The 11,436-nt window shown below is 47.8% G+C and overlaps 1 protein-coding gene across 1 annotated transcript in view; it reads left to right on the top strand.

Moving 5' to 3' along the window:
* Positions 1–6,074: 6,074 nt before the first annotated feature.
* LOC119363539 overlaps positions 6,075–11,436 on the top strand; it is a 7,346-nt gene continuing 1,984 nt past the window's right edge. Inside the window, exons 1-4 of the mRNA XM_037628913.1 lie at positions 6,075–7,214; positions 8,822–8,934; positions 10,293–10,352; positions 10,575–11,171. Of these exons, the coding sequence (XP_037484810.1) occupies positions 6,417–7,214; positions 8,822–8,934; positions 10,293–10,352; positions 10,575–11,171 (1,568 nt within the window). The 5' untranslated portion in view covers positions 6,075–6,416. The remainder of the gene's footprint in view (positions 7,215–8,821; positions 8,935–10,292; positions 10,353–10,574; positions 11,172–11,436) is intronic.

Raw genomic sequence — 11,436 nt, 5'->3', positions numbered from 1 at the left:
TAGGTAAATCCAGAAAAAGTGGATGGATCCACTGAAGGTTCCTTTGCAGCAACCCAAGTGGTTTTGGGATACTGCTCAGGCTTCCAGTAAGAACCATCAGTATTCATTTTCCTCTCGAACCCAACACCCTCTTTCCTAGGGTTTCGGTTCAGAATCTGCTTTCGCACAGTGTCTGATGCCCTTTCAGACTTTTGTACATCCCTGTTTCAAGCAATGTCTTCAACCTAGCATTTTCATCAGCAATAATAGTGGCATCCTCAGCAGAGGGGTTAGTTACCACATCAGTAGTTGAAGACAGAGCAACAGTAGCAGCAGTGGAACATTCAGCAATAGAGGCAGCGTTATCACGCTCAATGCATTTTAGACATGGTGGTTCAAATTCATCCTGAGCAGCGCTGATTTGTTGAGCAAGAAATGAATCGTTCTTCCTCAGAAGATTTTCATAATCCACCCTTATCTTTTCAAGATCTTGCTCTCTTTGAAGACATTCGGAAGAAAGTTTCTCATGATCAGACAAGAGAGCATTATGTTGATCTTGAAGGGCGTCAAACTTAGAATGAAGTCTCTGAAGACTCTCAGCCAAAGCTTTTGACTGATCCATTTCTTCGCCCAACATATCATCACTCTTACTAAGCATGTTTTGAACCCTTTCCAAAGCTCTTTGTTGTTTAGTGGCAAGGGAAGCAAGTTTCACATAGCTGGGGCCAAATTCATCACCCGATTCATCATCACTAGTTTCAGAAAGATAGCATTCAGTTACCTTAGCACCCCCTGCCATGAGGCATGGTGAAGATGAAGACGGTTCAGGTGGAAAGGTCATCTCTTTAAGAGACTCCTTGTAGTCATCAAGCCAAGGATCATGACGATTAAGATGACTTTCATAGACCTCAGAAAGCCGGTCCCAGATTAGCTTTGCGTGATTGAGGTGCATGACGTTCCTGAACTGATTTTGGGACAGGCAGGAGCAGATGACATCCTTCGCTGTGAGGTTCAGTAGAGTGTACTTGCGAATGTCATCAGCCTCCGCCATCTTGCATAGATCGGTAAGACCAATCTCGGTGACAGTCCACAGTTCGCTGTCCATAGCCATGAGTCGCTTCTTCATCATGGCTTTCCACCGAGGATACTCGTGACCGTCAAAGATGGGGCAAGATACATTCCTCAATCCTGCAGTCGACATAGCTGAAACTCTAGGTGGTTAAACCGAATCACACAGAACAAGGGAGTACCTCGCTCTGATACCAATTGAAAGTGCTAGTATCGACTAGAGGGGGGGTGAATAGGCGATTTTTATGAAAGTCTTCAAAACTTAGAAGTTTCGAAGACAAACAACAGAAATGACCTAGTTGATATGCAGCGGAAGATAAACTACCATAAGCAAGCCATAGTCAAATATGCAATGCTGTGAAAGTACAGGACTAATAGCAGCTAAGTAGTAAGGATCAGGATGGAAGATAGGGTGAAGCCAATCAACAGTAGTAGTCAAGCAATGAAGTCAAACAGGTACACAGATAGGCAGTGACTTCACGAAGACAAACGTAAGTAAAGGATGGAAAGGGATAGGACCAGTCGCTTGTTGAAGACACATGATTTGTTGGACCAGTTCCAGTTGCTGTGACAACTGTACGTCTGGTTAGGAAGGCTGAGATTTAACTCAGAAGACCGTGTCTTCACCTTATTCCCCTTGAGCTAAGGACACCTAGTCCTCGCCCAATCACTCTGGTAAGTCTTCAAGGTAGACTTCCAAACCTTCACAGACTTTGTTCACCCGGCAATCCACAGTGACTCTTGGATTCTCAGAACGTGACGCCTAACCGGCTGGAGGATACATAGTCCTCAAGTGTAATAAGTCTTCAGGTCACACAGACAGAAAGACTTCAGTGATGCCTAACACTCTTTGACTCTGGGTGTTTGGGCTTTGTCCTCGCAAGGATTTCTCTCTCAAAGGCTTCGAGGTGGGTTGCTCTCAAAACGACAAAAGCCGTAAACTAACTCTGAGCAGCCACCAATTTATGGTGTAGGGGGTGGGCTATTTATAGCCACAAGGCAACCCGACCTGATTTGTCCGAAATGACCCTGGGTCACTAAGGAACTGACACGTGTTCCAACGGTCAGATTTCAAACACACGCGGCAACTTTACTTGGGCTACAAGCAAAGCTGACTCATCCAGCTCTGGATAAGATTTGCTCTCATTGTCTTCGCTCGAAGACATAGGATTTGGGTTGAGCATCACTTCAGTCACTCTGACTTAGTTCACTTGGACCCCACTTAACAGTACGGTGGTTCCTATGACTCAACAAAGAAGAAAAGGAAACAACGAAACCACACAGTCTTCGCGCTCCATAGTCTTCACGCAATGTCTTCTCATGTCATAGTCTTCAATATGAATATCTTCTCATACCACCATTGTCTTCAATGTATTCATACATTTTTAGGGGTCATTTCTGGTAGGTAAACCGAATCAATGAGGGACACTACCTGCGTTATCCTGCAATTCTCACAAACGCATTAGTCTCTCAACCAACTTTGTCGTCAATACTCCAAAACCAACTAGGGGTGGCACTAGATGCACTTACGTGAATCATTGGTCATAATATGATATTCGTTTTGCTTCACGATACGTTACAAAACCTGAGGTGAGTTACATCTGTATCCCCGTTAGATCAACATAGGCTCACTATATTGTTCTTCCTCGTTACCGGTTTTGTTCTCTTCTCTCATTCTTGTGTTCCGTCATCTCCGTGATCAATTCATGCTGTGTCTGGCCAGACGATGATGGATGCCGTCACACCGAGAGGGGCCTAATAATATCCCTTCATCGTCAGAGGAGTAAATCCCAGTCTCCAGCTATCTAGTTGCTCGTAATACGTTTACGATGAGACCGTAAGTTGACGTTATGATCACCCTGTTATGGATGGCGTTGAGACAACCCCAAAGTTGACCATCCGGTATGGAGTGACTTGATACTCTCATGGTCTAATGAATCATATATATGTTAACACCTGTGTTATGGACTATAGACTTCAGACGATATATTATTTAAGTATAACATGCTAGTTGGGTTATTTCAACACGAGTGTTCTTCCAAAATCGTGTTGTCAATATTGCCGACATTATTATTACACTTAACTAAGCCCGTGATTAGGAAAAAGACACCATCTTGCAATACTTGTCACAGAGGCAAGACTAGAAATCTTATTTTACCGTTTATAACTCTACACATGCTCATGAGTTTCATCTGAATCGCATATTCGAGAACCGTAACAGTTATAGCATAGAATATAAATATTAACTGTAGACCTGTAATTAAATGACACTTAAATATTATTATCTATAGGGAATATCTCCAACATAAAGTGTATTTATAGATTCATATTATGTAAAGTGCAATGCTAACAATGATGTTCTAAGTAAACCCAACAACAAATGAACGCAATGCAATGAGCGTGTGATTCATCTCCCCTTTGCCTACCACTTTGGTGGCCGGTGGCAGAGAGAAGGAATCCCGACGCCTTGGCTCCGACTAGTATTTTAGGTTAGATTTTTTAATCCTCACGAAGGGTGGCGCTCAGACATTTGTTGATGCTTTTTCTTGGAGTTAGTCTTTCAACCTTCAATCCTTTTCATGTTTGTTCATCTAGACGGAGTTGACGAAGCTTCGAAAGATTTATGCCATCTCCTTGTTTGCAACAATGTTAGAATTTTTCGTCGTGCCTGCCGGATGGCGAGATCTGGTGTCGGGCACTTTGAATCAATTTAGGAGTTTAATGGCAACAAGTGTGACTAAAGTGCGCTGGTCCTTAGATGCACGTGCACAAACACTTTCTCGCTATCGTCGACAAGGTCATGTCGGTTTCGCGAAGTGGCAACAATGACGCCTTTTTATTACGTTTATGATGCTTCATACTTTTATGAGTATTTAACCAAAAACTACCATATTTCATGGAACCGTGCCCAGAAACTAACACATTACAAATTTGTGCCAAAAACTACCACTTTTTTACTAACCCGTGGCAAAAAACTACCACTTTCAGAAAATGACCAGTCTAGAAGATTTGAACACATTTATGACAATTGGGGCCCACCCGTCAGGACTGATGTGGCAAGAAAGTCAACACCATTTTATTTTGACTGTTAAGTTGACCGTTATGATAGGTGGGCCCCACACATCAGTATATATTTTCTTCTTCCTCCTCCTATATCTTTCTTGGCCATTTCAACGAACACCTCATCTTCGTGCCCCACGGCGAGCACTGGCGTCGTCCCTGTCGCCCACCTAGAGGCAACCCGCCACCGCGTGCCCATGCGCGCGCCGCCGCATGCTCGTGTGCCGCCGCCGCCACCGCTGCTTCTCGTGGCCGTACGTGGTAGTAGGGCCGCGGCTATGCGTTGGACCGGGGATGGCGGCAGGTCCTTCGGCCCCAGCTCCATGCCCAACGCTTCGTGCGCGAGCAGCTCACGCCCGCCCATCACTGGCAGCGCCAGCCGCCCTGCCCACACCTCCCCGTAGACGAGTTCATCGCGCACGACTACGAGAAGAACGCCGCGGCAGGCACGCCGGCGGCCCGCACCACCTGCCCCGCCCATGGTAGGTGCGAGACGTACACCAGCACACGCACCGCGGCCATCTCCTCTGACAACAGGAGGTCGCGCAGCTCTCGGACCCCGCGACCTCCAGCAGGGAGAAGTACTTGGCGGGGTCCGGGCACGAGGCGAAGCCACCGGCGTCGAATCCGTCGGAGATGTGTCAAATGCAACGACGCCGGCGTGCGCACGGTGGACGCGAGGGCGGTGGTCACGCTCGACGAGTGGCTCGCCACGTCCGCCGTCGCCGATGAGATGGACCTCGCCTACTTCGAGCCCATGGGGTCCGAGGCAGGGTGGAACAAGCGCACAGGGTGGAACATGAGGTGTTTGTTAAAATGCCAGAGAGAGGGAGAAGGAGGAAGAAGAATGACGTGTGGGCCCCACCTATCATAGCGGTCAACTTAACGGACTGGAATAACGAAGTTGACTTTCCTGCCACATCAGCCCTGACGGGTGGGCCCCACTTGTCATAAACATGTTTAAATCTTCTAAACTGGTTATTTTCCGAAAGTGGTAGTTTTTTGCCACGGATTAATAAAAAAAAGTGATAGTTTTTGGTATAAATTTGTAAAGTGGTAGTTTCTGGGTACGGTTTCATGGAATGTGGTAGTTTTTTGTTGGTAGAATATTGGTAGAATATAGAGCACGTAGACATCGTTGTTTGTTGTTGTTGGGCTCGAGACGTCGTGGGTGGCGAGCAGCCGAGCACATGTCTTGTATTGGCAAAGCCTAGCTTGAAGCTTAGTCAACGATATGGTGTTCCTCCCTTGAAGTCCATGCATTTAGAGGCGAATTTGAGGGTTTAACTGGTCGTGGTCGTGGATACACCATAGCAGGAGGTGGACAAGTTGATGGTCTCGCCTGGCGGATTTAGTCAGAGCAGAATAGAGTAGATATAGTTTACCGCACCTCGCTTTGATTATGAGATGGAAACGGAAAACGCCATCATGTGGATTCACTCGTACCACGTGGTGGAGTAATAAGCCTCTTATAGGAAGGACTATAATATAAAGAACCTGTGAGAAGCACGCGTGGATAACGGTGGACGTGTCACGTACGTTGTGAGCCGCAGATTCACACGCATAGATAAGCGTCGGACAGAGCAGTGCAGAAAAGGTAGCTCGCAGTTGGGAGACAGACAAGACTTTATAACTTTTGGGGAATAATAATACTGATAACTAAAACCCAGAAAAATGCCCCAAAAAGGGAGCTGAAGTCGGCATGTAGCAGAGGAGAGGAGAGGAGAGGAGAGGAGGGGTCGGAGTCGGAAGGAACACCCGGCATGCGCAGCCTGTATGCAATTGCAAAGCAAGCACATTCTGTGAGAAAGCAACGTGTAGCGCGACGCATGCAGCACCTAACGAGACGAGACCAACACCGGCGCGGGCGGAGCAGGGACGAGACGACGACCCGGGCGCACGTCACATGGCACATGGCAGGGCAACCACCGTGGCCCGAAACGGGAAAGGGTGCGAGGTGGAATGGCGCCGAAACCACGCCCGCGCTAACGCCGTAACGGCACCTTCTTCCCTCCCCCGCCTCCTCCGCCTAAATTCAGGAGCAAACTCTCTCTCTCTCTCTCTCTCTCTTCTCCCCCGCCATTCTGCTCTGCTCTGTGGCTCCGCGCTCCCGTGCGCAACGGCTCATTCCAACTCTCTCTCTCTCTCTCTCTCCTTGCGCCGGAGCGGAAAATAGCATAGCAAAACCGCAATCCCAGGATCGCAGGAAGCGTGGAGCTTCTCTTCCTCTTCTCTCCTTATATTCACCACCGCACACGCGTCCTCCCGCCACCACCGCCCATTCTTAGCCTGCCCCGACCCTTCTCCCCATGGCCTCTTCCCTGGCCGCCATGCCCCACGACTCCGCACCATGGAGGGACCCCTCCACCTCCACCTCCACCTCCAGGCACAGGCGCTTCTTCAACGTCAACGTCCTTATACCGCCGCCGCGCCACTCCTTCTCCGACGCCGCCGCCGCGCCCGCCGCGCCCGCCGAGCCCACGCCCAGGCGCAGGCGGATTATAGCCTCCGAGCCGCCGCCTCCCGCCGATGCGCGCCGCCGCGACAGGGAGGCCGAGCTGTCCGCGCTCGCCTCTGCCACGCGCCCCGTTGCCGCCCGTGCCGCCGTCTTCCGCGCGCCCTCGCCGGCGCCGTCCGATGCCTCCTCCACGACCACCGCCGGCCCGGACCTGCCGCCGTCGGGCCCGCGGGCGTCCTCGCTCATCCAGCGCTGGCGCGAGATCGAGGCCGTGGGGCCCGTCACGCCCCGCGTCTCCGGCGACGTCACCTCTGAATCCGATGGCTCGCCACGCGGCCGCGTCGGATGCATCGTCAAGAAGCTCAGCGGGGCTGCCTCGCTTCCGGAGGAGGACCTGGAGGCCGCCAATAACGAGCTCCCGCTCTCGCAGTCCGCGCCTCCGTCGCCGACCCAGCTGCGCAACGCAGTCGAGTCGCTCGCCCTTCATATCAAGGGCACTCGGCCGCCCAAGCTGGTGGTCAGGACGGTACGCGGGCGCCGCGCAGTGGAGGAGCTTGTCGCTCGGATGGCACATCGCCGCAGGCGAGAGCTCGCTGCGCTCGCGGATCGACACGCCGTCTCTCGGTTCGGGCACAAAGGCAGGATCCAGGTAAATTCGTATTCCATCAAAAAAGTTCACGTTGCATCCCTCAAAAGAAAAAGAAAAAAAGGTGGGGGTGGGTAGATGCTTTGTGATTTGTGAATGTCACGTGTCATCCATCAGGATGAGTCTCATCTGCTAACCCGTGAGACCTGGTCTCATAGAATTCTTTTCCTATACAGTACTACTCCATCAACCATGAATTAATGATCAGTGACGCATTTTTTTTAGTATCGTTTTGGAAACATTATTTAAGACGACCAAAGAAGTGTGAGTTGTTGGTTTTAGACCCGCAAGGATGGGGCCGGAGAACTGTTTGGTAGATCGGTTTCCCAACTGGCATTGCTGATCAATGGCATGTGCAAATTCCATAATCATGCTTTATTTCGGCTCAACCAAAAATAAACGGGAATGGTCTAAAAACTTGACAGCCCCTTACATGTTATAAAGTGACCATCAAACTAGTTAGTGATCTTATTTGTGACTCTGGTGGATAGTCGCAAAAGCTTGACCAAAAGATCCGATAATGTTGCTCATGGAAACTCTAGTACCCTATAGCCGCTCATGACCTTTACAGATCTGTTTGTATGTCATCATGAATGAGAAAGGTTAACATACGTAGTAGTACTTTCAATGGCAGTAATATGCAACTAATTTGCTGGTGACAGCGGAGCAACGTTCAGTACAGTTTTTAGAACGGAGGCGCTTGCCGGCCTTAGAATGAGGCCCTTACGTTCAGTACAGTAGGATGGGCGTTTCAATGGCAGACTGATTGAGGTTATGGCTTGGATCCCTGAAAAAGGGGGCTATAGTTTGCACCCCTCAAAAGAAAAAGAAAAAAAGTTGTGGCTTCTCATATCTGATGGATGAGATGTCACGAGTGAATATCATCTCTGGTTTGTATCATGTGGAGATTCTGAGTGCTGCACAATTGTGGCCAACAAGCCAAACAAACCATACCACATGACTTCACAGGTTACTTGCTATAGCATGTACCAGGGACATAAATATGAGTAATGGCTGGGCAGTTTAGTTTTGCAAAGTACAACGCAAATTTCAATTCTTCTTAATGGCATCACCTTTTAGGTTGTGTTTTTTTTCCTGCCATACCTTCAGTTACTTAGAAACTTTTTTGTTTTTTGTTTTTCCTTTACTCCAACTCCAGCCAATATTGATGTGCGGTGGTACCTAGGAAAAATGAACTTTTAACTGGACAAGGCAGTGACAGCGTGGTTGTGAACAATTGCCATCCTTGAAAGCTGTTCTTGTTTGCAGAAATGTGGTGCATGCATTTCATTGCTTAACAGAGTTCCCTCCCTCAACATATTCCTGGCATTAGCAACTAACTTAAATAAAGATTCTTTTTTTCTTTCATTATTCCTTCCTCCGGGGACAAGATTATTCTTCCCTCTACTGCAAAGTCTGTTAAATACCATAGTACTTGTCTGCTCGCATGAACTCATTTACTTACTCCCTGGAAGATTATTGGCATGGTATTGGTATCTGTATTCTGTCCTATTTCATGAGGCCCTACTTTTTTTTCTCCCGTCCTTTTGAAGCATGTTTATGCAATCACCACTGCTTCTCACCTTAAACTGTTCTTTGATATCCTGCAGTCCATGCTTCGTCTAAAGCTGCTGCGTCACGGAGATGCTATTAACGATGAAGTGTGGAATCTACTAAGACCGGTTAGGCCACACCCACCAAAATGCAGACCTGAGGCATCGAGGTATTAGCACTTCTTTTTTCTTTTACTCCCTCCATAAAGAAATATAAGAGCGCTTATAGATCACTAAAGTAGTGATCTAAATGTTCTTATATTTCTTTACAGAGGGAGTACATAAGATGGCTTGAGACAGTTTTGGTGGATAAAAAGGATTTCTGAATTATTCTTTTAACCGCAGTAACTTCTACATGTTTGTCTTACCTGGTCTTTTCTTAGACGGAAATGTTAACGCCCACACGTGTGGGCGTTAGCCAACTCACCCACACGCCTCCATCACCGTCCAGTAACTTCTGCACAAATCTTGGCACGAATTAGCTGATTTTGTATGCCACGTAGGACAACTCGCGTGTGTGGTGTGTGAGATAGGTCGCCCACACATCCGTTTTACCACACGGAGGGGTTGGTGTGTGGGCGTTTAGTAGTTCGCCCACACACCAGTTTCAGTCACGCACAAGGGCTGGTGTGTGGGCAGTTTGCCATCTCGCCCACACGCCCGCCTCCTCTCCCACACCTAAGCTGCCAGTTGCCATGCGTTTTGCAGTGTACATGGCAACTGCCCTAGTGTGATTGCAAGCAGATGGCAACTCTCTTTTTTTTACCCGAACATGTCAGTTGCCATATGTTTGGCATGGTACATGGCAAACTGCCCTAGCGTGCACGTAAGCAGATGGCAACTCTTTCTTTTTTAAATGGCAACTGCCCTAGCGTGCTTGTGAGCACATGGCAACTCTCTCTTTTTACCCGAACGTTTTTTGTCATGCCTTTTTTGTAGCGCTACATGGCAACTGCCTAGTGTTAGTAGGTGGCAACTCCTAAAGTTTTGAAATCATGGCAACTGCAGTAGACCAGACCACACATGGCAACAACTGTAGTTGTCCAAAAAATGGCAATCTGGAACTTTGACCTGAGATGGCAACTGCAGTTGAGCAAACATGGCAACTGTAGTTGTCCGACATGGCAACCGTAGTTCAGCGACATGGCAACTGCACTTAAACGAACATGGACGAGGGTCCGGCCCATGGCAACTGCGGGGCGCACGGTAAAGTGTCACGTGGGGCGTGCGGGCCTGACGTACCGGGCGTGTGGGCGTTATCTATTTCGCCCACACGCACGCGTGTAAGAGGGACCGGGAGGGAAAAAAAGAGGCGTGTGGGCGCTAGTTGTTTTGCCCACACACAGATGTGTGGGCTGGTCCTCTTAGGCACCAGACAAAACGTGTGGGCAGATTTCTTAACGCCCACACGTGTGGCAGTTAGCGGCGTCCTTCTTAGAATGTCACAACACATTTAAGTCTGTAGTATGCTCTTGATGATGCATAGTAAAAGAACTTACATGTCATGTCTGCAATTTCTGATGGACAGAGACGATAGCAGCAAGACAGATTCACAAGATGCAAATGAATGTAGTCTGCAAAATAATAGGTAAACTTACTGTTTCAAATAGCTTAGATGGAGAAGTTGGGTTTGTCCTTGGTCGTATCTATTTAGTACTCCCTCCGTCCCAAAATAAGTGTCTCAACTTTGTACTATCTCTAGTACAAATTTATACTAAGCTTGAGACACTTATTTCGGGACGGAGGGAGTAATTGCTTTCCGCCTACTCTCACGTATGCCTAAAGCAATACTTGTTTTCACGAAGTGCAGGGCTGATGAACAACATAGTGATGATAGAAATCCATCTGCGGAGAAGTCTATTGGGCTAGCAATTGAGAGCCTTGTTAACTCCGACGGTTCAGGAAATCGACAATATGATGAGAAGATAGACACAAAGGGAAATCAATGTCAGGAAGATCGTGTAAACTTGGTAAACTCGTGTGTTCACTATCAAGAAAGTTCTAAAGCTTCAAACTTTGCAAGGTACGATGATCATCGTGTTGTCTACGATAATCAATATATGGATGATATCTCCCCAAGTACCATAAGCACATCGTGTGAACTCCAAGAAACTCCTTCATCAAGAGGTGAAACTTTACGAGAAGAAGACAACCAAAGTCTGAATGGTTCTTGGGACGAGAGAGCACTATGGATGAGCAGTCTTGGTTGGCCTGCACCAGTAGATTCCATGAGTCCGGACAGCTGGCATCAGGGCACAATTGGTGATATGGAGAATCATAATCAGATTGAATTTAATGATCGGCCTTGGATAGACTCCCCTAACTCATGGAGATCATTGCATATTGCCACACAAGCAGACTGTCGAGATTTGTCTGGCAATGCTGATATTTGTAATCTTCTTGAGAGGTAATTTCCCTCTAATTCCCAGTATATGTTTTGCACATCTCCACTTGCGCAGCTAGATGCACTTAGGTTCACTCCAGCAAAACTTTTTTTTATGAAGACATACTGAGATGCAAGTGTTCCGTGAAACTTGGCTAGCCTACCAATAAAAAGCCACTAAAGCTTAAACAAGCTTAAAAGGCATTTTTTTATTAGAAGAGATCACCAAGAAGGCGTAAAATACAACACCACAAGCATGGCTGCGACCAAAAACCAAATCACTAAACAA

Source organism: Triticum dicoccoides, chromosome 2B (genome assembly GCF_002162155.2).
Source record: "Triticum dicoccoides isolate Atlit2015 ecotype Zavitan chromosome 2B, WEW_v2.0, whole genome shotgun sequence".
NCBI lineage: Eukaryota > Viridiplantae > Streptophyta > Magnoliopsida > Poales > Poaceae > Triticum > Triticum dicoccoides.
The sequence above is the reverse complement of the archived record's forward strand: the minus strand, read 5'-3'. Positions and strand labels throughout refer to the sequence as shown.